Genomic DNA, 27,324 nt, shown 5'->3' with positions numbered 1-27,324 from the left:
GATCTGCTGTGTTTCTGGTTTCTAATTTATTGATCTCTGCTCTAATCTTAATTATTTCTCTTCTAATGAGTGGCTTAGGCATCGTTTGTTGCTTTTTCTCTAGTTCTTTAAGGTGTAGAGTTAGTTGGTGAATTCGGGATTTTTCTATTTTTTCGAGTGAGGCTTGGATGGCTATGTATTTCCCCCTTAGGACCACCTTTGCAGTATCCCATAGGTTTTGGACTGATGTGTTTTCATTCCCATTGATTTCCATGAATTGTTTAAGTTCTTCTTTCATTTCCTGGTTGACCCAAACATTCTTGAGCAAAGTGGTCTTTAGCTTCCAAGTGTTTGAATTTCTTCCAAAATTTTCTTGTGATTGACTTCCAGTTTTAAAGCATTATGGTCTGAGAATATGCAGGGAATAATCTCAGTCTTTTGGTATTGGTTGAGACCTGATTTGTGACCCAGTATGTGGTCTATTCTGGAGAAAGTTCCATGTGTGCTCAAGAAGAATGAATATTCTGTTGTTTTAGGGTGGAATGTTCTGTATATATCTATGAGGTCCATCTGGGCCAGTGTGTCATTCAAAGCTCTTGTTTCTTTGTTGATTTTCTGCTTAGATGATCTGTCTATTGCTGAGAGTGGAGTATTGAGGTCTCCTGCAATTAACGTATTATTATCACTATGACTCTTTATTTTGGTTAACAGTTGGCTTATGTATTTGGCTGCTCCCATGTTGGGGGCGTAGATATTTACAATTGTTAGATCTTCTTGTTGGATCGACCCTTTAAGAATGATATAATGTCTTTCTGTGTCTCTAACTACAGTCTTTAGCTTAAAATCTAATTTGTCTGATATAAGAATTGCTACCCTAGCTTTCTTTTGAGGTCCGCTGGCATGGAAGATGGATCTCCATCCCTTCACTTTCAGTCTGGATGTATCTTTAGGTTCAGAATGAGTCTGTTGTAGACAGCATATGGATGGGTCCTGTCTTTTTATCCAATCTGCAACCCTGTGCCATTTTATGGGAGCATTTAGGCTGTTCACTTTGAGAGTGATTATTGAAAGATATGAATTTATTGTCATCATGTTGCCTGTGAAGACGTTGTTTTTATAGATTGTCTCTGTAAATTTCTGTTGTATATCACTCTTGGGGTCTTTCTCCTTTTATAGAAACCCCCTTAATATTTCTTGCAGGGCCGGCTTAGTGGTCACATATTCTTTCAGTTTCTGCTGGTCTTGGAAGCTCTGCATCTCTCCATCCATTCTAAGTGACAGCCTTGCCAGATAAAGTATTCTTGGTTGCATGTTCTTCTCGTTTAGTAACCTGAATATGTCTTGCCAGGCCTTTCTGGCTTGCCGGGTCTCTGTGGATAGGTCTGACGTTATTCTGATGTTCCTCCCTCTGTACATAAGGAATCTCTTCCCCCTAACTGCCCTTAAGATGGTTTCCTTGGTTCTAAGATTTGCGAGTTTTACTATTACATGCCAGGCGTTGGCCTGTTTTCGTTGGCCTCTAGGACATGAATGTTTGTTTCATTCCCCAGTTAGGGAAATTCTCAGCTACGATTTGCTCAAATATATCTTCTAGTCCTCTCTCTCTCTCCACCCCCTCAGGGATCCCAATAATTCTGACATTGGAACATTTCATGGCATCACATTTCTCTAATTCTGTTTTCATGGATTTAAAGTGTTTTTCCCAGGCCACCTCTTTTCCCTTTTTTTCTATCAATTTGTCTTCTAGATCACTAATTCGTTCTTCTGCCTCGTTTACCCTAGCTGTTAGAGTATCTAGATTAGATTGGCTCTCATTTATAGCATTTTTAAGTTCTGCCAGTTCAGCTTTCATTTCTACCCTTAGAGACTCTGTGTTGCCATTTATCAATTTCTCCATTCTAGCTGTCGTCTTCATAACTGTTACCCTGAAGTCCATTTCCAACATCTTGGTTATATCTGTATCCATTTGTAAATCTGTGGCAGAAGTCACAGTCTCTGAGTCTTTCCTATTTTGGGGGTTCCTCCTCCTAGTCATTCTGTTGAGGGGTGGTTGAGGGAATGTACAGAGTCCAAATTATTGACCACAACCGAAGCAAGATGCACCTGTTTTGTAGGGACCTTAGGATTGTCAGCCTCTTGTTCTCCCTTCCTGTCTTCTGGGGGAGGGGCCTGCTGCGCAGTTACTCAGACAACCCTGTTAGGGCAGAGTTGCCCTGCCCCTTGTGGGGGGGGGGATGGGCTCAGGGAAAACCGGTTTTGGGGGCTTTTGTTCTCTGGCAGCTTTCCCTGGCAGCTTTCCGCATCTCTTCCAAGAATCAGAGCAGAAGAGACCGTTTCCAGCCCTCTGCCTCAGAGCAGAGATCGCAGTCTGTTCTTCAGTGAGCTCTCCAGGCCACACTATCTCTGTTTCAGTCTGTGCTGCTAAAAACTGCAACATCCTGGTTTGTGCGCTCCCAGTCCTCACCTCCAGGTCGGGGCACAGGGGCACGTCTCTGCCTTTTGTGCTTCTAAAACTGCCAGCCGTCCCCAGTTGGCACATGCAGCTCTGCCACTCCAGGTTTCAGTCTGGGGGGCTGCCCTAAAGTCCTTTCCCCACCACTACCAGTCTGCGAGTCTGTGCCCCGTCCCCAGCACAGGAGGCTTTCACTCACCAGCAGTGCAGGATCCCAAAGGCTCCCTCCCCCTTCTGTTTATCTTCCGGTATGTGCCTGCAGAATCACGGCTCCCTGCTTCATACCTCGAAACTAACCACTTGCAACATTCTGTTTTTAGAGATCCAGATATATCTTCTTACATCTCAGGTCGATTTCGTGGATGTTCAGAGTGTTCTGGTAGATATCCAGCTCACTTCAGGGGACCATTTGGAATAGGGTCCCCTACTCCTCTGCCATCTTTTTTCTAATGGTTTTGTAGAGAGTTGGGGGAAAAGACAAAGACAGTTGTTTCCATTTCCCCCAAATTACTGTATTACAGCCTGAGTATCAAGGGATTGACCTGCCTTTTTAAATTAAACTTGTTTATTTGGTTTTTTATATCAGGGCAATTTTTAACTAAAATGGGAATCAAAAGATTTTTCCTTTGTAAAGTCTTTATAAAGCATTTTAACAAAAGTCTTCTTTCTGAATACACAGTTTAATCTTGTCTTCTATTAGTCCCTGAATACTGGCCTTTCCCAGATCAATTGTAGGAGGACCTGTTAGAAATTATGGTCATTCCTTTCCTTTGTGAAGGACTAGCTGGGAGGGATAGGGGGATGTGCACGGTCTGGCCTGCCTGGTGACCATAATATAATCATGGGCTGGAAGAATTCCCCTTAGCAGCCTATCTAGTTATCTGTGAATGGGGTTGTAAATAGTTATTAATCTTTTTAATTTTTCTCTAAATTTGGTAGAATCTTTTGAAAGTATAGGGAAAAGGGCTTTATAATTTAAAAAATCTGCTGCTGTTTAGGGGATATGAATTCTTTGCAAAGGTGGAAGCAGGTCCTAGGATACATTTGCAAAGGTTATTGCATAGGAATGTCTGAAACTGGCAGAGCTTAATTACAGTAAACCAAGTCCTGCTGCCTATCCCACATGCTTCTGCTAAATTCACTTTCTGGCTTTCAGCATTTATAAGAATAGCCTATATTTTGAACCTATAGGTTAGACCAGAATACTCTGCAAATCTTGTAGGGAAAAGGAAGTTAAAACAGGCAGATGGAGCCAGATTTTAACATGGGAAATTTACACTGGATGTGGACATTAATTTTTGTCTTAAGTCTAATTTCTGTTTTTTGTTTGTTTTCATCTTTTAAGGGAGTCCCTAAGTCTAGCCGTTATACTAATAAGACAATTGAGAGCTCTCAATAAAAAAATTTTTTTCTTCCAAATACAGCCGATTAAAAGGATCCATTGTCTGACCACTGATGAATAGGATTTTATTAATTTCAATAATGACTCAAACCAATAAGCCTTTTTTTTTTTTTTTAAGCTTTTATTCATTTATTTGACAGAGAGAGAGAAAGCACAAGCAAGCAGAGCGGCAGGCAGAGAGAGAGGGAGAAGCAAGTTCTCCACTGAGCAGGGAGCCCATTGTGGGACTTGATCCCAGGACCCCAGAATCATGACCTGAGGCATGATGCTTAACCAACTGAGCCACCCAGGCACCCCTCATAAGCCTTTTTATGGAAAGACTCAGAAGCAACTTCCATGCTTAGATTATGGACCCAAGAGGCAGCCCTGGAGAAGGCATAGGTGACAGCCCCCATGATCCAAAAGTTTGCTCCCAAAAATAGTCTAAGAAAGCAAAGACCTTTGTTGTATAGGTGGTAAAAATCCTGTTGTGTATATGGTGTCTCCAGTCTCCCACAAATGTGAGATGCCTCAAGTCATAGACCCACTAATCACCAGGCAGGTGCTACTGGAATGGGGTGTTTTTTTAGCACTAACAAGCAACCATGGTTGAAACAACAAAGATACCTTATGGCTGGGACCTCTCACAACAAATTCCCTGACAGCTGGCATAGCCCTACAGAGAGTACTGCTTGTAACTGTGTATGTTAGATCCCCACCCAGTCTGTTAAACTAGCCACCTGCTAAGTGCATCCTCTAGATGGAGGAGACTGGAAAGAATATTTTCACTTGGTCACAAAGCCAAGCTCTTAGGACATAAAACCAGATGAAAGGAAAAACCTCATTCAGGTTTTTTTATATGTGTATTAGCAGCTTTAGCTGACCCTTGGGTCTCTCAGAGCTAACAAATACCTAGAAGGAATGTGCCATTGGTTTACAGTGTACCTCATTGCATGGAAGTTTTCTTGAGGTTGGCCAGTGACCTAGTGTTAATCTAACTTGTTCTGTGACTAACCTATCCTAACATAGGAGTCTTTGAGTTGGGTGGCAAGGGCCCTAACAGCGTTTAAATGCTCAACTCATGCCCACCAATTTTGTGGCTTTAGCTTCCAAGATGTCTCTTAACAATAGCTTTTACCTCATATACACACTAACCTTCAACAAAGCTTATCTGAAACAAATGCTGGTCTGATAAGAACCATGAATTCAGTCTGTAAGGCAGGCTTGAGCAGCAGGCTTGTAGGGCCTATGCCTGGTGTTCTGTCCTATGGTAATAACTTTTGTGTGGCAAACAACCCAAAAAACACAGACAAAGGAAATCAATGACCATCTCTGGGAGGAAATGGATCAGTAAAACCAACAGTATTCTACCAAATTTTTACCAAGAATCACTAAGCCCAAAGAACTAGTTCCACAATATTTTCTCCTGCTAATCTAAATTTAGAGAAAGGAGAAAAAGAGTCTTACCACTCTTGCCCCATCGGACTCTGGGGATGGATTCCTGGAAGCTGCCACGGTAAGAAATCTTACCTTCTGCAAGCTATATATCAGATGTCCCAAGATTGGAAAGCTGCAGAATCTTCAAAGCAAATATCAAGCAGAATTTGATCTTGCCAACTATGCCTACTGTAGGAAAGGAAATAATTTTTCCTGTGCCCTTCAGGGTTCTTCTTGACTAAGAATTAAATTGACATGAGACAGATTAACGGGAGAAAAAAACCAAAGTTCTATTACATGCAAACAGAAGTTCAGTAATGAAATTGAGACCTAAAGAAATGACTGAGGAAGGCAGTTTTTATACTTTTTAAACAAAGAGACAATAAATCTGTGCAGGATTGACACAACATGGAAAACTTAACTTTGAGAGCTTCAGTTAGTAAGGAATTCTGAATAGAATTGGGCTGCGGTAGTAACAAGGGTTGTTAATACAGCCTTCTCGGCTCCAAATTTTATATTTCTGATGATAAGGATATCTTTACTACCTGGTGCAAGAAGCATACCTTTCTCATGAGAGATTTACATCTTGTTTTCTGGAGACAAAGGAGGGAGGGATTAGAGTGTTCTTTTTGCATTGGTTGTTTCTTAAGTAACTTTTATTGAAAATAATTGATATGCCAAAGTGGCACATTTTGGGTGGCCTGCCCTTGGCCTTTACACTCTATAAAGATTTAATAGTAGTTATGATAGTGCCTGAGGATATTTATGAAAGAAAATTCATACTATACAAGGATTAACCCTTAACTTTACTTAATGATTTGTAGGGCTGTCATTTATGAATCCGTCCAAATCCTTTGCAAACCCGTCGCAGAAAGTAAATTCTGCCTGCCTGTGTTGTACCTTCAACTACCTTAGGGGCACCGAAGTGACTCAGTCGGTTGAGCGACTGACTATTGATTTTGGTTCAGGTCGTGACCCCAGGGTCCCGGGATCGAGCCCTGTATCGGGCTCCCCACTCAGCAGGAAATCTGCTTGTCTCCATCTCCTTCTGCTTCTCCCTCCCACGCTCACTCATTCTCTCTCTCTCAAATAAATAAATCTTTAAAAGAAAAAAACCCTACCTCAGTGATGTAGAATTTAAGTTTGCCTCCTACCAAGGTAGGATACCTCTTCATCCTGTAAGATAATTTAAGAATTTTACCCACTTTTCAGGTGCTGTCACTAGAGAAATAAAGCAACTTTAAAAATGTCTTATGCCTTTTACAAATATAATATAAATATATCCCAATTGTACTAGTATAGAAGAGCATTTGCTGAACACATATTTGTTTCCAAGTTCAGCAAGGATTTATTTTGGAATGCCCTCATTGGTATCACATTGTATTTTAAATGTCCTTGCCCATTAACATAAGGAAATTGAAGGTTCTATGCAAAATTCTCATATTTCCTTTGGTTCCAAACCTGGTAGGGCCTGCAGTGTTAGCCTTCAGGCCATGACTCAAGAATTCTTTCTCATTAGTATGGATATGGCTTACTGACCTTCTCTACTCTTTGGGGGGGGAGTATTTTTGTCATTTTACTGGGGCAGTGGAAGAATGCTTTTCAAGCCAACATACAGGAAGGATTAGTGTATTAAAAGAAAAAATAGACAATGTACATACTATGTCTTTCTATACATATTAAGTTTTTCTCATATTAAACTTGAATAAAAGCAAAAAGTTGATGATCAGGGAATCCAAAGTGAGCAGTTGCCAAAAACAGGATGAATCGATTTTGACGTAGGAAAAAATTCTCTGCTTTTTGAATAAAATAGAAAAATTGGAACAGTAAGATATCAGCCACAATTTGTTCCCAGTTTAGTTCAGAAGAAATTAAAGTTGAAGGGTATAGCATGCAAATAGAAACTTTTACATGAAGCCTATACCTTTTGGTGGATTAAAAAAATACATAACTTTATTTTTTGGCATATATCCAGCAATACTCTTTACTTAATATTTTATTGCTCAAGAATATTTTCTGATTCCTTCCTCTTTATGAAAAAATGGTGACAATCTGTGCTTTCAGTCCCAGTTATGTATTAACTATTTTACAAAGATCAATGGCAATAATTGAAGCCAAGATGTTGTTACTTTATATTTCCAAAAAGACTTCTTCAATTTTATAATGGAGATGAGAACATTAATAAGAACTGGTTTGTAATATTGAAGATTTAATGACAGTTCCATTATCACTCATCTGCCAGTTTCTCTTTTGCAGAAATGTATATTCCGTGTGTGTGTGTGTGTGTGTGTGTGTGTGTGTGATATGTAGAATAATAAACAAAAAGGTTTGTTTGACTTTTCTTGTTCCTTATTTTAACCTATGATGGGCAAGAAACAGTACCCTAGCCAGGGCTGATAGTCAAGGAATGTGTTCAGTTGAACAGACTGTTTACCTTGGATGTCCCTTCAGTCCTGATTGGGCAGTGTCTTTCCTGATCAGTCAGAGTCCATGCTAAGTCAGCTCTTAAATAACTTGAATATAACTCTTACATCTCAGAGTTAACTAAGACATTGTACTTGAGTCTGGTTTAACTGGTCTTTCCCTGCATACAAAGCAGAGTAAAGTGTCCAGTGCTATGGGAACCAAGTACTGCAGGTTAGGTGAGATCCCAGATTCCACGTCGGTAAAATGGAGATTATAATAATCGCTTCCTCATAAAGTTGTAGGCTTTAGTTAATACACATCAGGTTTTGGAACAGTGCTTAAAACAATGTGTGCTGTTACTTCTGCTATAATTAGTGCTGCTATTAGCATTGGTACTGTGCAAAGACGTTGGGCTGGTCGCATCTGAGAGGGCAGACACAGGGATCGTGCCTCAGCTCTGAATCTCATAGCCATGAGCAAGGATACCTTTGAAAGTTCTGTAGTTCAGTGAAATTAGAAAACATACCTAACTTGCATTCCCCTCCTATCCCAACTTCTTCTTTCCTTTTCCCTTATATTCATGTCACTGGAGTAGCAGGCCTGACCATTTGCAAAAGGGTTATCATCTGGACAGTTTCTCTTTCTTCATGTAGCCTTAGAATATATTTCCTTGTCTGAATTGCCCTATAAGCTTTGAAATCCTTAGATACGTAGCCTCCTCAGTAGCTTACTCCACCTCTAGGACTGCAAGTGTAGTTAATAAAGGAGACATTAATGTGAAAAGAGGCATTAAGACCTAACCAAAAGGATTGTTTGGATCAAATTTAGTGTACATTTTCAATGTTAGCCCAATGCCCAGAGCACTGTATATAGGTGCTCAGTTAACATTACTGCCTTCTCCTTTCCTTCTATTTGTTTGTTTTTTTTTTAAGATTTTCTTTTTCTTTTTTTTTTTTTAAAGAGAGAGAGAGAGCAGGGAGAAGGGGCAGAGGGAGAGGGAGAGAGAGTATCCCAAGCCGACTTCACACTAAGCCCAGAGCCCTATGCGGGGTTTAGTTTCACAACCTTGAGACCATCATGACCTGAGCTGAAATCAAGAGTCGTACACTTAACCAACTGAGCCATCCGGCCACCCATCCTTCTATTTTATTTTTATCTTATTTGTTGTGCACCTCTATGCATATTTTGGCCTTTTTCTCTCATCTGGGCAGTTGTAATAGCCTCCTCACTGGTGTTCTGTTTTCTAATTCCTCTCATCTTGTCCTCAGCACTTATCTCCTGTATTCTGCTATAAATGAACTCTTCATAGATTACAAAATTCTCTACAAAATAAATTCTTTTAAAGAAAAAGAAAAAAGAGCTAGAGGGTCTACTTTGGCAATATGATGGCCTAGAGATTCTAAAACTTGCATTATAAAACATCTAAAAATAATCAAATGGGGCGTCTAGGCGGCTTAGTCAGGTAAGCATCTGCTTTCAGCTCAGGTCATGATCCCAGGGTCCTGGGATGGAGCCCCACATCAGACTGCCTGCTCAGCGGGGAGCCTACTTCTCCCTCTCTCTCTGCCACAGCCCCCTGCTCATGCTATCTCTCTTGCTCTCTCTCTCTCTCAAATAAATAAAATCTTTTTTAAAAAATAAAAATAAGTAAAAAATTAAAATGATAAAATATTTAAAATGCCTTTTAAAAGAATGAATGACTATAACAATGAAAGGGAAATCCTGTAAGCCAGGAAAAAAGCATGAATACAAATCTAGGGAAGGAAGCTAACCCTAGGGCTGCTATACCTTTAGAGTATTTCTGGATCTGGGTGTTGAAGAAATACTGGAGATAAAATTACACAGCTTTTAGCACAGAAAGACATAAAGAATGTGAAGGGGCAGTCAAGAAACCTGTGGAATGGAATGAGAAATTAGAGTGTCAGAGGTTACAATAGTGGAGACAATGGAGGACACAATATTCAAAGATCTAATGACTACAAGTGTTGGAATAGATATGCAGAAAACCCAAAGAACACCAAGCTGGCTCAGTTTAAAGAAACCTCTTCTTAGACATAACAATTAGGCTCAAGATAGATATTGCAACAATGACGGGAGCCAAAGGATAGTGAAATAATATCTTCATAAGAAAATATAATTGTCAACCTCGAATTTTTAATAAAATAAAGACATTTTTATATAAACAAAAATAGAAAAAAGATTTACCAACCAAACAATCCTCACTAAAGGAACTTCTAAGTATAGATTTAAAGAATTAATTGAAAATTACCTCGGGGTGCCTGGGTGGCTCAGTCAGTTGAGCATCCAACTCTTGATTTTGAAGCTCAGGTCATGATCTTAGGGTCCTGGGATGGAGCCCCGAGTCAGGTTCCATGCTCAGTGGGGAGTCTGCTTGAGGATTTCTCTCCCTCTCTGCCTCCTCCCCCTGCTCAAGTTCTCGCTCTCTCTCTCACATAAATCTTAAAAAAAAAGAAAGAAAGAAAATGGCCTCAAAAAAATTTGAGGTAAAGAAAGTGTTAATGAATAAAGGTAATAGTAAACATGACAGTAAATCTAAATAGACAGTGGCAGTTTATAGAAAAATAATGAGATCCCTTTTGGTAGTGTTAAAAACAAATAAAGTAATAGGTGGCATTATCATGTAAGGTTGGAGGCAGATGATTAGAATAAAATATTCCAAAATCTTTGTATTTTCAAAAAGAAGGAAAGTATCTTTGGATTTCAAGTATGCATATTAAAAAGAATCATGAAAACACAGTCTAGTGCATAGAATGGTGTCTTTTGATCAAGTTCAGTAAATACCTTTTCACAGTAGACACCCAGGTATCTTTAAAATCTATCTACCAACTCTCTATCACCCTTATAATTTTAAAGCCTTTTAGTAAGAGACATTGGGTTTCCAAACAGAACTCTTACTCATTCCTCCCATCATGTTTATTATGTAACCAGTTACAACTCTTTCCCTGGTCTTCTATATTTTAATAATCTTGGAGTTATGAAATCAGTTTTAACTCATTCTGCAGTCATTATGAGGAGCAATGCTCTTCATTCATTGACATCTAACCCATGTGCTTCACATGGCAAGCCTCACCAAAGATACAAGAGCCATAGCAGCACTTTGTGTGTGGCTTTAGGATCAGGACTGTTGAGCTTGCCTTTAGAGAGCCTCCCCAGCCTGCTCTAGTGCACAGTGGTCTCTTTCTTCCCTGAGTTCCACTCATTTGTACCCACAGTCCCATATGTAAATGGAGGTAACAATAGTACCTTATTTTTAGCATTGTGGTATGAGTTAAATAAATTAATACATATAAAATCATTTAAAGTAGTACTTTTGTAACACACTAGCTATATACTGTTGAGCACTTGCTCCTAAGTTGTGTTAAGAATATTGATTGTTTATTTAAGGCTTAAACAACTTAATTATAATTGATCAAAAACAAGATTTTATGTTTTAACCTCCTGTGGGAGATGGGAAAGTAGAGAATGCAATACAGAGTTAATGCTCATTGACTTAAGCATTAGTCATCCACAGTAACTTAAGATCACGTTTCATTTGGAAAGCTCTTTGTGATCTGTTTCTAGTAGGCTTGGTGTGGTAATGATACAGAGCTACTAAAATTTTTTGTGAACATGTACATGGATTCATGGATTGGAGATTTCTACTTGAAAAGTAGTAAAATAGATTTGTAGATCTTTGAACTGAAGGAATCTCAAGATGCCTCTGCTAGTTTTAGAGTTTTGGGGAAAGCCTTTAAAATCCAGGACCTACAAGCCTCCTATAAAAACAAAAGGGTTTTCTTGAAGATGACGGAGTAGGAGGACCCAAAGCTCACTTTCTCTCACAGATACAACTAGATAACACTCAAATCAGCATAAGTAACCCAGAAAACACCCCCAAGACTGACAGAACAAAGTCCTCAACTAAATGTAGAGAAGAGGTCACATCGAAGAAGATAGGAAGGGTGGAGATGTGGTTTGGGAGTGAAGAGGACTGTGGCTGTCCACTGTCAGGAGCGAAGCCAAGGGTGTGGTGAAGGGAGAGAAACAAAGTACCACACCAGGGAACCCACTCAGGGAAGACTAATATTTGGCTTTGAAAGTAAGAGGGGCTGGGGGTCCTGGGATTGAGCACCGCATTGGGCTCCCTGCTCTGCAGGGAGCCTGCTTCTCCCTCCCCTCTGCCTGCCACTCTCCCTGCTTGTGTGTGCTCACTCTCTTTCTCTGTCAAATAAATAAATAAAATATTTTTTAAAATAAAGAAAGTAAGTGGGGCTTACCTCATGAGTTCTTACAGTTTGTGGGACTTAAAGCTTGGATTTTTAAAAAACATCAGCAGGCTCAGCTGTGGGAGAGCCCAGAGGACATTAGGAAGGTGAGTCCCCATCCTTAAAGAAACAGTATGACAAACAGCCACCAGAGCTACAAAGTAGAAGCAGCAGTTTGAAAAACACCTGGGGTATACTGGAGGGAGGGTTATTTACTCATCTCAGAGCATGGTTTGAAGAGGCAGGAATCACAGGGAGACCTCTCCAGGATTAAAGGAGCTGGCAGGTGCCATTTCATTCCCCCGCTCCTCAGCATAATCACACAGCCACCTGCATAGCACTGACACTTGCTACTTAACTTGCTTACACCAAGCCCCATCCCCCCACATTATGGTGGATCTGCCCTTGCCAGTCATGCTTGCCTCAGTCCTGATGCTACATGTCCCCTCCCCCAGAAGAATGGTGCAAACCAAGCTAACACCACATCTGACCTGGAGCCTCAGTTCTGGTGGTAGTGACAGGTCTCATTTTGCAAGCAGACCAATGCACACCTTCTTAAAATGTGCACCATTTGGCTGGGGACCAAACACTGCCCACAACAGGCAACAAGAGTCTCTGCACACAACTGCACTAAAGGATAAAGTGGCCAGGACACAACAGTAGGGCACAGCACACATAGGAAACACTCCTTGAAGCGTCAAGTCCTGTAGAGGAGGGTCACTGCACTGTAGGGCACTATAAGACCTCTTCTTCATAAGGCCATTACCTTAAAGAACAGGAGATGAAGCTGACTTTCCTAACACATGGAAACAGATACAGTTGGACAAAAATGAAGAGACAGAGGAGTATGTCCCAAATAAAAACACAGGACAAAACCACAGCAAGAGACCTAAGCAAAATGGAGATAAATGATATGCCTGATAGAGAATTTTAAGTAATGATCATAAAGATACTCACTGGACTTGAGAAAAGAGAAAAGGACATCAGTGAGACCCTGAACAAAGAGATTTAAAAAAGAAGCAGAGATGAACAAGACAATAAATAAAATTAAAAGTACACTTGATAGAATAAATAGCAGGTTAGAGGACTCAGAGGAACAAATTAATAACCTGGAAGATAGAGAAATGGAAAGTAACCAAGCTGAACAAAAGAGAGGGAAAAAATTTTGCAAAATGAGAATAGATTTAAGGAACTCAGCAATTACATCAAGCATAATAACATTCACATTTTAGGGATCCCCGAAGATCACATTTTAGGGATCCCTGAAGAAGAAGAAAAAGAGAAGGGGGCAGAAAATTTATTTGAAAAAATAATGGCTGAGAACTCCCCTGACCTGAAGAAGAGATCCATATCCAGGAGGCACAGAAATTACTCAACAAAATCAATGCAAGGAGGTCCACACCAAGACAGATAGTAATTAAAATGGCAAAGTAGTGATAAAGAGAAAAAAATTTAAAGCACCAAGAGAAAAGAAGACATTACTTACAAGGGAAGTCCCATAAGGCAATCAGTGGGTTTTTCAGCAGAAACGTTACACGCCAGGAGACAGTGGCGTGATGTAGTCAAAGTGCTGAAAGGGGAAAATCCTCAGCCAAGAATACTCTATCCAGCAAGGCTATCATTCAGAACAGAATGAAAGATGAATGGATAAAGAAGATGTGGTGTATATATACACAATGGAATACTACTCAGCTGTCAAAAATGAAATCTTGCCATTTGCAATGATGTGGATGGAACTAAAGGGTATTATGCTAAGTGAAAGAAGTTAATCAGAGAAAGAATTATCATATGATCTCACTCATATGTGGAATTTAAGAAACAAAACAGGATCATAGTGGAAGGGAGGGAAAAATAAAACAAGATGAAATCAGAGAAGGAGACAAACCATAAGAGACTCTTAACTATAGGAAACAAACAGGGTTGCTGGAGGGGAGAGGGTGGAGGATGGGGTAACGGGGATGGACATTCGGGGGCACGTGATGTAGTGAGCACTGGGTATTATATAAGACTGATGAATCACTGAACTCTACATCTGAAACTAATAATACATTATATGTTAATTGAATTTAAATTAAAAAAGAACAGAATGACAGATAAAGTTTCTCAGAAAAACGAAAAAATAAAGGAGTTCATGACAACTAAACCAACCCTATAAGAAATATTAAAAGGGACCCTTTGAGTGAAAGGAAATGAAAGACCATAGAGTATGAAAAGTAGGAAACACAAAAGCAGTAAAAATAAGTATATCTGTAAAAACCAGCCAAGGGATTCACAAAATAAAAGAATGTAAAATAAGATACGGTATACCTAAAACATGAGGGTGAGAGGAGTAAAGAATGGGTTCCAGCTTAAGCAACCATCAACATAGCATGGACTGCTATATGTAGAAGATGTTACATAAAAACCAATGGTAGCCACAAATCAAAAACCAGTAATAGATAAGCGAAGAATAACAAGAACTAGATCCAAGTATGTCACTAAAGAAAGCCAGCAAACCATGAAAGAGAGCAAGAGAAGAAAGAATAGGAGAAAAACTACAAGAATAACCACAAAATAAGTAACAAAATGGCAATACATACACATCTATCAATAATCATTTTCAATATAAATGTACTAAACGCTCTAATGGGTAAGACATGGGGTGCAAAACTACAGTGTGATATCACCTCACACCTGTCACAATGGCTAAAATCAACACAAGAAACAACAGGTGTTGGCAAGGATGTGGAGAAAAAGGAACCTTTTTCGGCCAGAATGCAGACGGGTGCCAGAATGCAGACGGGTCGGCCAGAATGCAGACGGGTGCACTCATTGTGAAAAATAGTATGGCCCATCCTCAAAAAATTAAAAATAGAACTACCCTATATTTAATAATCACAGTACTGGGTATTTACCCAAAACATGTAACAACACTAATTCAAAGAGATACGTGCACCCCTATGTTGATTGCAGCATTATTTACAATAGCCAACTATTGAAGCAGCCCAAGTGTTCGTCAACAGATTAATTGATAGAGAAGATGTGATACATACATGCAATGGAGTATTACTCAGCCATAAAAAGAATTAAATCTTGCCATATGCAACAACATGGGTGGAGGTAGAGTGTATAATGCTAAGCAAAATAAACCAGTCAGGGAAAGACTAATACCACATGATTTCACTCATATGAGCCATTTAAGAAACAAAAATTATTAAAGGAAAAGAGAGAGAAGACAAAGCAAGGAGCAAATTCTTAACTATAGAGAACAAACTGATGCTTACTAGAGTGGGGGTGGGGTTGTTCAATAGGGGAAACAGTTAAAGAGTACTTACCATGATGGTATGTAAAGAAGAGTTAACACCTATTTTTCTCAATCTATTCCAAAAAAATAGTTGAAGAAGGAAAGCTTCAAATTCATTCTATGAGACCAGCATTAGCCTGATAAGAAAACCAGATGAAGACACCACAAAAAACAAAACTACAGGCCGTATCTCTGATAAACATAGATGCAGAAATCCTCAACAAAATACTAGCAAGCCAAATCCAACAATACATTAAAAAAGATCAACAAGATCAAGTGGGATTTATTCCCAGGATGGAAGGATGGTTCAATATTTGCAAGTCAATCAATGTGATATATCAATTAGAGAAAGGATAAAATCCATATGATCATTTCAATAGATACATAAAAAACATTTGACAAAGTATAACATCCATTCATGATTTTTAAAAAGGCCCTCAACAAGATAGGTTTAGAGGGAACATACCTCAACATATAAAGACCTTACATGAAAATCCCACATCATACTCAGTGGGAAAAAACTGAGAGCATTTCCCCTATGTGAGGAATAAGACAAGGATGTCCACTCTCACCACTTTTAGTCAACAAAGGCTGGAAGTCCTAGCCACAGCAGTCAAACAACAAAAAGAAAGAAAAGGCATCTAAAACATTAAGGAAGAAGTAAAACTTTGAGTATTTGCACATGACATAAGACTACATAGAAAACCCTAAAGACTCCACCCAAAAGCTATTAGAACTGATAAATAAATTCGGTAAAGTTGCAGGATACAAAATCAATGTACAGAAATCTGTTGCATTTCTATACATTATTGATGAAGCAGCAGAAAGAAATTAAGAAAACAATCCCATTTACAGTTGCACCAAAAATAATAAAATACCTAGGAATAAACATAACTAAAGATGTAAAAGAAATCAAAGACCACACAAAGAAATGGAAGGACCTTCCATGCTCATGGATTGGAAGAACAAATATTGTTAAAATGTCTTATACTACCCAAAGCAATCTACAGATTTAATGCAAATCCCTATCAAAATACCAACAGCATTTTTCACAGAACTGGATCAAACAATCCTAAAATTTGTATGGAACCACAAAAAACCCTGAATAGCCAAAGCAATTTTAAAAAGAAAAGGTGGAGGCATCACAATTCCAGACTTCAAGTTATGTTGCAGAATTCTAGTAATGAAAACAGTATTGTACTGACACAAAAATAGACACATAGATTAATAGAACAATAGGATACACAGAAATAAACACACAACTACATGATCAATTAATCTTTAAAAAAGGAGGAAAGAATGTGCAATGGGGAAAAGTCTGTTCAACAAATGGTGTTGGGAAAACTGGACAGCAACATGCAAAAGAATGAAACTGGACCATTTTTTTCACCATACACAAAAATAAAGCCAAATGGCTTAAAGACCTAAAATGTGAGACCTGAAACCATAAAAATCCTAGAAGAGAGCACAGGCAGTAACTTCTTTGACATCAGGTGTAACAATCAATATTTTCCTAGATATTTCTCCTGAGGCAAGGGAAATAAAAACAAAAATGAACAGTTGGGACTACTAAATTAAAAGTATCTGCACAGAGAAGGAAACTGTCAACAAAACTAAAAGGCAATCTGTGGAATGGGAGAAGAAATTGGCAAATGACATATCTGATAAAGGATTAGTATTCAAAATATATAAGGAACTTACTCAACACCCAAAAAACAACCCAATTAAAAAATGGGCAGAAGACATGAACAGACATTTCTCCCAAGAAGACATCCAGATGGCCAATAGACACATGAAAAGATGCTCAACATCAGTCATCATCAGGGAAGTGCAAATCAAAACCACTGTGAGATATTACCTGTCAGAATGGCTAAAGTCAAAAACTCAAGAAAGAACAAGTATTGGCAAGTATGTGGAGAAAAAGGGACCCTCATGCACTGTTGGTGAGAATGCAAACTGGTGCAGCTACTGTGGAAACAGTATGGAGGTTTCTTAAAAAATTAAAAATAGAACTACCCTAAATACCCAGTAATCACACTACTGGATATTTACCCAAAAAATACAAAAACACTAAGTCAGAGACACACATACATCCCCATGTTTATTGCAGCATTATTTACAATTTCCAAATTATGGAAGCAGCCCAAGTGTCCTTCAGTAGATGAAGGGGTAAAGAAATGGTATATATATTATATATTATATATTATACACACACACACACACACACGGGAATATTACTCAGCCATAAAAAAACGACTGAAACCTTGTCATTTGCAACAACATGGTTGGATCAGAGAGTGTGATGTTAAGCAAAATAAGTCAGTCAGAGAAAGATAAATACCATATGATTTCACTCATATGTGGAATTTAAGAAACAAACAAATGAACAAAGGAAGAAAGAGAGAGACAAACCAAGAAACAGACTCTTAAATATAGAGAACAGGGGCGCCTGGGTGGCTCAGATGGTTAAGCGTCTGCCTTCGGCTCAGGTCATGATCCTAGGGTCCTAGGATCGAGTCCCGCATTGGGCTCCCTGCTAGGCGGGGAGCCTGCTTCTCCCTCTGCCTCTGCCTCTCTCTCTCTCTCTGACTCTCATGAATAAATAAATCAAAAAAAAAAAAAATCAAAAAAAAAAAAATGTTTAAATATAGAGAACTAACTGATGGTTAACAGAGATGACTTGGGTGGGGGGATGGGTGAAATAGGTGATGGGGATTAAAGATGATGGAAGAAAGCAAAAAAAAAAGAGACAGAGAGAGAGAACCAAAAAAGAAAAGGGTTTTCTCTAAATTACTTTCCACCATTAGCTAGTGGTTTGCCTTAACTTGGGTAAATTATCCATGTTTTTAAATGAAGCATCTGAAGTTTTGAAAAGTTGGTGCATTTGGTCAGTGGTCAGGAGTTAACTCAGGGGCTTTGGGTGAGATGGTTTAAAGACAGGACTAGAAACCAGATGGTCTGTTTTCTAGACAGGTGCCTTCAGCACACCATGCTGTCTTTGGTCCTGCTCTGCCATGGCTCCTGCAGCCTGTGGTCACTTCTGTGTGCACTGTTCTCACATCAACTGTATCAGAATTTGACACCTATTGAACAATGCAGTCAATATTTATTATATATATATATAATGATCTATGGTTCTCTTTATAAAGGAGATGATTGTGTACTGTTGTTGATCATTTATTTTTGAGTACATACTTTTAAACCTTGCATAGTGAAAACAGATGGATTGATTTTTTTTTTTTTTTTTTTTTTTTTTTGTAATTTCCCCTGGAAACCTGCGGAGCGGATGTTTTGAGTCCTTTTTTGCCAGGTGGATATATCAGTATGGTGTTGGTAGGGGCACCTGTGTTCTGTAGGTGGATATTCACACAGTTACCAACCCTAAGGTTTCTTGAGTCTTCAGTCAAAGATTTAAAGGATTTGCTTAAGAATAATGTATTTCCTAATTTAATCAGGTATCCAAGTTAAGATGGCATAAAGGCAGCCAAATAGTTAATAAAGGAATAAGAATAAGTGGTCCTCCCTACCTATTTGGATAGACATGTTTAGAAAAATGGCATTCAGATATACCATAACATTTTCCAGTTACATATTTTAATTAAGATTAAATAGTAAACTGTTTTTGCTAATCTGTGCTTTTGTTTTAGGACAGTCTGTAAAAGTATACATAAGTCAATAGAGAAATTCCACTTTTTACTCCAAGAAAATATAAACAAATGTGAGGACTTCTGAAAGAAAGTTAATTTGGAGAATTTTTATGAGGGTACCTAATGTCTGCCTTGCACGGTGCCAGGTACTGTGAATTATAAAAATGAAGGGTACCTGCTCTCAGGTCATTCGTAATCTCCTGAAAGAGACACCTCCACAAAAATATTGTTACAGTGTGGCAGGATCTGCAACTGAGGTATCACAGATTGCCATAGGAATAATAATAACTAAAGTTATAATCCAGCTGGTAGGTGTGTGGGGGAAATGCCAAGAGGAGTTCTTTTATATTCTGAGATTTTAATGATTTCTAGAAACTTTGACAGAGCTATAAGTGATCTGGAACATGAGCCTTTTAAGCTTTCTCTTAGATTAATATGTACTTCCAGAATGCCTCTCTGCTTTCCCAGTCCTTAAGTCGTGTCTCTACAGCCATGCTGCCTGGGTTAGATTCCTGCTTCTCTTCCTAGTTGTGTGGCCATGAGCGGATTACTTTCTGTGCTTCAGTTTTATGAAAAGACAAGAGTCATAGTACCTATCTCACAGGATTATTGTGAAGATTAATTGAGACAATACATGGAAAACATTCTTGGAATACTGCTTTTTTTTTTTAAGTCTCAAGAAAATTTTAGTTCTCATTATTATTAATTTTGGAAGTTAATAAACCAGGAACATTGAAACACGATCACCATGTTGATCGTTTTGATTATTTCTAAAATTCTATTTTCTGTCAAATAAAATTTTCCATTTTTTTCCCCTTTCTAGCTCCAAGAGGAAAGCGAGGATGGAAAACTTTTTATGCTGTACTAAAAGGAACAGTCCTTTACTTGCAAAAGGTAAACATAAATTAAAAAATGAAGCCCACAAAACTTTATGAAATGATTTGACAAGGTATCCAGAAAATATTTACTTTGTACAAAGAGACTACATCAAACACCCAAAAGATTATTTAATTGATGTCTAAATTCTTTTTTAGGTTTTTTTTGTTTCTGGTTAAAAAATTATTTTAGAAATTGTATATATGTAATTATATATTATATAAAGTATTTTATACATAAAATATTTTATGATATATGTGTTATATATATATATTAAATATAAATATTGAGCTGTGTTCCATTTGTGTTCAGTTAGAAATTTTGAATAGAGGTTGATAAGTCAGACTGCATATGGTCTATGTAGGTACAGACCTGTGGCAGCACTTGTTTCAATGGTTATTTATACTATAGATTAGTTAGAGCCTTCATTTATCTCCTTCACTAATGCTATGTAACAGTATATCTTCATTTAATTATTTGCCTTCATTTAGATCTTACCTAAATCTAGAAACACATTTCATTCAAGTCCTGAAGCATTGGTACTTAATCCAAATTATCTGGCTAAGTTTTTAACCAGACCATTTCCTGCCCAGATCCTTTCTTCTAATCCTAGAATCTGGGAACCTGTTTGGGATCAAGTTTGTATGTTCTGGCCTTTGAAGTGTAATCCCTGGAGCTTCCACCTCCCTAGCTCTGTGTGTGTGGACATGGGAAATTTGTGTGTTGACTGGAATGAGGTCCACTGCTTCCCAGGGCCAAATAGGATTCCAGCTCTAACTGTGAAGGGTAGCTTGGAATTCAGGCCAATAGGCAGCAAGGCAGTAACAACACTGTCCTCAATGATGACTGATAGGAAAAGTCTTAATTTTTTAACTGTGGTCAAAAACATATAACCCTCAATTAATTTCTTTTTTTTTTTTTTAAAGATTTTTTATTTATTTATTTGACAGAGAGAGACACGGCGAGAGATGGAACACAAGCAGGGGGAGTGGGAGAGGGAGAAGCAGGCTTCCCGCAGAGCAGGGAGCCTGATGCGGGGCTCGATCCCAGGACCCTGGGATCATGACCTGAGCCGAAGGCAGACGTTTAACGACTGAGCCACCCAGGCGCCCCAACCCTCAATTAATTTCTAAGTACACAGTAGATAGTATTAACTATCAGCACAGTGTTGTACAGTAGATCTCTAGAATTTTCCATCTTGCATGACAAACAATACCAAGTGAACAGCAATTCTCTCACTCCCCCCCCTCCCCCCAACCCCTGGCAACCACCATTCTACCTTCTGTTTCTTTGAGTTTGGCTATTTCATGTAAGTGGAAACAAGTAGTATTTGTCCTTCAATGACTGGCTGATTTCATTTAACATAATGTGATGAAGGTTCATCCATGTTGTAGCCTATGACAGAATTTCCTTCTTTTTTATGGCTAAATAATACTCTATTTTTTACTTCATTTTCTTTATTCATTCGTTCATCCATAGATATTTATGTTGTTTCTACCTCTTGGTCATTGTAAATAATACTGAAGTAAACATGGAGTGCAAATCTCTTTTTGATATCCTGATTCAATTCCCATTGATAACACAGAAGTGGGATCGCTGAATCATATGGTAGTTCTGTTTATTTTGTGAAGAACGTCTATACTGTTTTCCATAGTGGCTGAATTATTTTCAGTTCCCACCAACAGTGTACAGGAGTTCCAATTTCTCCACATGCATGTCAGCACTTCTTATTCTGTTTTTTTGTTTTGTTTTGTTTTTAATAATGGCCATCCTAACAGGTGTGAGGTGATATCTCATTGTAGTTTTGATTTACATTTTCCTGATGATTAGTGATGTCAAGCATCTTTTCACATACCAGTTGGCTATATAAGTGTTGTCTTTGTAGAAATGTCTATTCAGGTCCTTTACCCATGATTTATTCAGATGATTTGTTATTTTTCTTTTGTTTTTTTGCTGTTGAGTTATAGGAATTCCTTATGTATTTTGGATATTAATCCCTTATCATATATATGGTTTTCAGATATTTTCTCCCATTCTGTAGGTAGCCTTTGCACTCCCTTGTTTCCTTTGCTGTACAGAAGCTTTTTACTTTTGTGTAGTCTCACTTGTCTATTTTTGCTTCTGTTGCCTGTGCTTTTAGTATCACATCCAAGAAATCATTCCCAATGTCAGTGCCAACAAGCTTTTCCCCTATGTTTTCTTCTAGTTTTATAGTGTCAAGTCTACATTTGAGCCTTTAATCTATTTTGAGTTAACTTTTCTGTAGGGTGTAAGGATTAAATTTCATTCTTTCACATGTGGATACTCATTTTCCTAGTACTGTTTATTGAAGGAATTATCTTTTCCCCCTTGTGTACTGTTGGCACTCTGTGGAAATCAGTTTACTGTATATGCATAGTATGTCTGTCCTTATGCCAATACTATAATGTTTTAATTACTGTAGCTTTGTAATGTATTTTGAAATCAGGAAGTGTGAGGTCTCTAAATTTGTTCTTTCTCAAGATTGTTTTGAGTATTCAGGATCCTTTCTCATTCCATATGAATCTCAGGGTGAGATTTCTATTTCTGTAAAAAATGCCATTGGGATTTTGATAAGTATTATATTGAATCTGTAGATGACTTTGGGGAGTATAAACATTTTAACAGTATTGTCTTCAAATCCATGAACATGAGATGCCTTTCCATTTATTTGTGTCTTTAATTTCTCTTAGCAATGTTTTCTAATTTTCAGTGTATAAGTTTTTCCCCTCCTTCATTAAGTTTATTCTTAAGTATTTTATTATTTTTGATGCTATTGTAAGTGGAAGTGTCTTCTTAATTTCCTTTCAGGATTATTCATTATTAGTATATAGAAATGCAACTGATTTTTACATGTCAATTTTTTATCCTGCAGTGTTGCTAAATAAGTTTCTTAGTTCTAACAGGGTTTTTTTGGTGTGTGTGTGTGTGGAATTTTTAGTGTTTTCTATGTGTAAGGTCATGACATCTGTGAACAGATAGTGCTACTTTTTCCTTTCCAGTCTGGAAGCCTTTTCTTTCTTTTTCTCACCCATTCTGGCTAGGACTTCAGTACTATATTGAATAGAAGAGGTGAGAGTGAGCTTCCTTGTCATATTTCTTTTCTTAGAAGAAAAACATCTGGTTTTTCACCATTGAATATAGTGTAAGCTGTGAGCTTTTCATATATGACTTTTATTATAGTAAGGTAATTTCCTTTTATTCTTTGTTGAATATTATCATTAAAAAGTCTTCAATGTTTATTAAATGCTTTTTCTGCATCTATTGAGATAATCATGTGGCTTATAACCTTTGTTCTGATAATATGATTTATCACATTAATTGATTTTCATATATTGAATTACCTTTGCATCTGAGGAATAGCTCTCACTTGGTCACAGTATGTGCTCCTTTTGATGTAGTGTTGGATTTGGTTTGCTGGTATTTTGTTGAGGATTTTTACATCTATATTCTTCAGGGATATTGGCCTGTAGTTTTCTTGTGTATCTTTTTCTGGTTTTGGTATCAGGATAATGCTGGCCTCATAAAGTTGAGTTAAAAGTGTTCCCTCCTCCTCAATTTCTGGGAAGAATTTGAGAAGGATTGGCATTATTTCGTCTTTGAAACTCTTCTTTAGGGTACCTGGGTGGCTCAGTCAGTTAAGTGTCTGCCTTCAGCTCAGGTCATGATCCCAGGGTCCCAGGATCAAGCCCTGCATTGGGCTCCCTGCTCAATGGGGAGTCTACTTCTCCCTCTCCCTCTGCCCCTCCACCCTGCTCGTGCTTGCTCTCTGGCTTGCAGTCTTTCTTTCTCTCTCTCTCAAATAAATAAATAAAATCTTTAAAAAAATAAACAAACTTGTTAAAAGAATTTATGAGTAAGCCATGTGGTCCTAGACTTTTCTTCATTGGGGAGGGTTTTGATTACTGATTTAATCTGCTTACTAGATACAGATCTGTTTTGATTTTCTATTAATTACATGATTCAGTCTTGGCAGATTGTATTTTTCTAGGAATTTATCCCGTTCTTCTAGGTTGTCCAATTTGTTCATAGTTGTTTCTTAATATTTGTAGTGTAGTTAAAGGACTGTCGGTTTTATTAATCTAAAAAAAAAAAAAAAAACAATTCTTGTGGTGCCTGGGTAGTTCAATTGGTTAAGCATCCGACTCTTGATCTCAGCTCAGGTCTTGATCCCAGGGTCATGGGTTCAAGCCCCGTGTTGGGCTCCACACTGATCATGGAGCCTACTTTAAAAAAAAAAAAAACAATTCTATGTTTTGTTGATTTTTTTTTTTTTTTTGCTATTTTTCTGGTTTCTATTTCATTTATTTCTGCTCTAAACAGAAATACACCTTTAAATATAAAGTGAGCCTGTAATCTTATAGACAGCATATAGCTAGGTGTTGTTTTATTATCCATTGAGACGCCCTGTGTTTTGGTTGGAGAGTCTAATCCATTTACATTTAATTATTAACAGTGAAGGACTTAATATTAGCATTTTGTAAATTGTTGTCTCTTTTGTAGCCTTTTGACACTTTTTTCCTCTGTCAGTGTCTTCCTGTGCATTTTACTTATATTTTGTAGAAACATGTTTTTATTGCTTTCTCATTTTTTTGTATATCTTCTGTACATATTTTCTTTGTGGTTACCATGAGGCTTACATAAAATATTTTATAGTTCTAACAGTCTCTTTTAAGCTGACAACACCTTAACATTGTTCAATCACATACAAAAACACATACATTTTCACTGCCTACCACAACATGCACAATTAATATTGATGTCAGAATTCTTTTAACAAAGTTTTGTGTTTATAGTTATTCTTGATGCATTTCTCTTTTAACTTCTGTGCTATAGTTATATGTGATTTGCACACCACTTCTACAGTATTTTATTATTCTGTATTTGTCTATATATTTGCCTTTACCAGTGATATTTATACTTCATGTGCTTTTATGTTGCAGTTTCACATCCTTTCATTTCAAATTCTTGTTTTGTTTTCATTACACTTCTAGTAAGGCAGGTCTAGCAGTAGCAAATTCCCTCAGTTTTTGTTTATGTGGGAAAATCTTTATCTCTTCTTCATTTTTTAAAGGACTAATTTGTTGGATATAGTACTCTTGGTTTGCAGGTTGTTTCCCACCATTCCGGATATATCATCCTATTTTCTCCTGACCTGAAAGGTTTATGCTGAGAAGTCCTTTGAGAGTCTTAAGGGATTCCATGTAAATTATAAGTCGCTCTTTTGCTACTTGCAAAATTTTCTTCCATCTTTGACTTTTGGAAAATTTGATTATGATGTGTCTTGGTGTAGTTGTCTGTGAGTTTATCTAGATTTGAGACTTTGGGGCTTCTTGGATCTAGATGTCCATTTCTTTCCTGATTTGGGAAGTTTTTGGCCATTATTTCTCTCTGTAAGCTTTCTGCCCCTTTCTTTCTTCTCCTTCTGGGATTCTGATAATGTGTATTTTAGTCCAGTGGATGGTGTCCATTAGGTCCCTTAGGCTTTCTTCACTCTTTTTCATTCTTTTTTTTTCTTTGTACTTCTTTGACTGAATAATTTCAAGTTGCCTGTCTTCAAGTTTGCTTATCCTTTCTTCTTGCTCAAATCTGCTGTTGAACCCTTCTAGTGATTTTTTTTAGTTCAGTTATTCTATTATTTAGCTCCAGAATTTCTGTTTAGTTCCTTTTTATATTTTTTATCTCTTTATTAATATTCTCATTTTGTGCACACATCATTTTCTTGAGCACATTGAGCATCTTTATGATGGTTAATTTGAATTTTTTAATCAGATAATTTATATACCTCTCCTTATTTAGGGTTGGTTTCTGGAGGTTTATTTTGATTTTCTAATCAGGTCTTATCTACTTGTTTCTTCAGTTGTCTGATAACTTTGTATTGGGATCTGCACATCTAAAGTTACCTCTGTGTCTTTACAGGCCATTTTCATATAGGGAAGACCCTTACCAATCTGCTTGGCTAATTTTCTGGGGACCTTTGAACCTTTTTTGAGGGATGCAACTTCTCTGTGCCTCTGCATGCAGTTTCTCAGGTAGACAATCTTGCATTCTTCTTTTTCAAGAGCTTGTAATTTTTGCTCTCTCATGTTTATTTCTAGCAGTGCAACTGCTCTGGTTTTACAGCAGCAAGCCACTCAGCTCTCTCTTCTTCTGAGAGATATCCAGAGTATGCCAGCTCCCATCAATGCCCCAAGGCAGACAAGATAAATACCATTTCCCTTGGCAGCCCTCTGATGAGAATGCCAGATACACACTCCATCCCTGTATCTCCCTCTTGAGAGAGAAGCCTTAGGTTGTGCAATTTTCTCCTAATCTTACCAAGCCAGGCTGGCTGCAGCAAGCCACCCACCACTTTCCTTTAATTTCAGCAACCTCCAGGTATCCAGTCTATGCTGATTCACTCAGAATTCTGAGTGAGGCAAGACAGAAACCATTCCTTCAGCAACCTTCCAAAAAGCCAGAACATTAGAGGTATTCTCCACTCTTCATTTTACCATGAGGGAATAGTCAAGGGCCAGGGTATTTTCTTGCAGTGCTGACCTACGGCAGTTTCAGGGAGGGGCTGACACAGGTAAAGTGAAATTGTTCTTCTTACCCATTTCAATATGGTTCTTCTTGACTTTTTTTCTCCTGTAGTACTGCAACCTCTTAACTGCATTCTAACATTATCATAAAGGGCTTTTGATGCATATATCATGGCTAAATTGTGTTTCTGTAGGGGAACAAGAACTGAGACTTTTTATTTTGCCATCTTGCTGACATCACTCCTAGGAAAATATTTTTAAATCTACTTGGACTATGATAAATAGTTTTGGCATCATTTTCTTTTTACTTTACTTAGTATCCTAAGCATTCTTAAATTTAAATTTTTTCAGAAGTATATTTTTTGGTCAATCTGGTATCTGGTGACTGTGATATAAGTCATATGGTTTTATTTTTTTTCCTCTCTCCTTAATAAAGTTTATAAAAGCATTCATTTTTAATTGCTTACAGTATATTTTCCATTAAATAGGTTTACCATAACTTCATCTTTTTCAGACATACCCTCATTTCAGTTGATTTTCAGTTATAAATAATGGTGTGTGTATTTATGCACATATCTATTTATATCCTGAAGATAAATTCCTGGTACTGTCATGGGTCACAGGGACAGGATAGGAACTGCTTAAAATTATTGAGACATAACTCTAAATTCCTTCTGAAGAGGCCAAACCAACATTCATTCCCAGCAGTTATTTATGACAATATCTGTCTCATCACAGCTTCTTCTCACCACATTAATTATTGGTATTTGGATATTTGAAGAGAAAGTTCCCATTCATTTTGAACTTTTTGTTTTTAGTGTACATGCCCTTACACATTTAATATTCTTTTTTTTTCTTTTATTATGTTATGTTAATCACCATACATTACATCATTAGTTTTTGAGGTAGTGTTCCATGATTCATTGTTTGCGTATAACACCCAGTGCTCCATTCAGTACATGCCCTCTTTACTACCCATCACCAGCCTAACCCATCCCCCCACCCCCTCCCCTCTAGAACCCTCAGTTTGTTTCTCAGAGTCCATAGTCTCTCATG

At 37.7% G+C, this 27,324-nt stretch overlaps 1 protein-coding gene across 6 annotated transcripts in view; it reads left to right on the top strand.

The window, feature by feature from the left end:
* PSD3 (pleckstrin and Sec7 domain containing 3) overlaps window positions 1–27,324 on the top strand; it is a 602,311-nt gene that overhangs the window by 494,706 nt on the left and 80,281 nt on the right. For all 6 annotated transcript variants that reach the window (XM_032413272.1, XM_032413271.1, XM_032413273.1 and 3 more), the window contains one exon: window positions 19,674–19,744. In XM_032413272.1, coding sequence (XP_032269163.1) covers window positions 19,674–19,744 — 71 coding nt within the window. The remainder of the gene's footprint in view (window positions 1–19,673; window positions 19,745–27,324) is intronic.

Source organism: Phoca vitulina, unplaced genomic scaffold (assembly GCF_004348235.1).
Source record: "Phoca vitulina isolate PV1807 unplaced genomic scaffold, GSC_HSeal_1.0 scaffold15, whole genome shotgun sequence".
In the NCBI taxonomy this organism is placed as follows: Eukaryota; Metazoa; Chordata; class Mammalia; order Carnivora; family Phocidae; genus Phoca; species Phoca vitulina.
The sequence above is the reverse complement of the archived record's forward strand: the minus strand, read 5'-3'. Positions and strand labels throughout refer to the sequence as shown.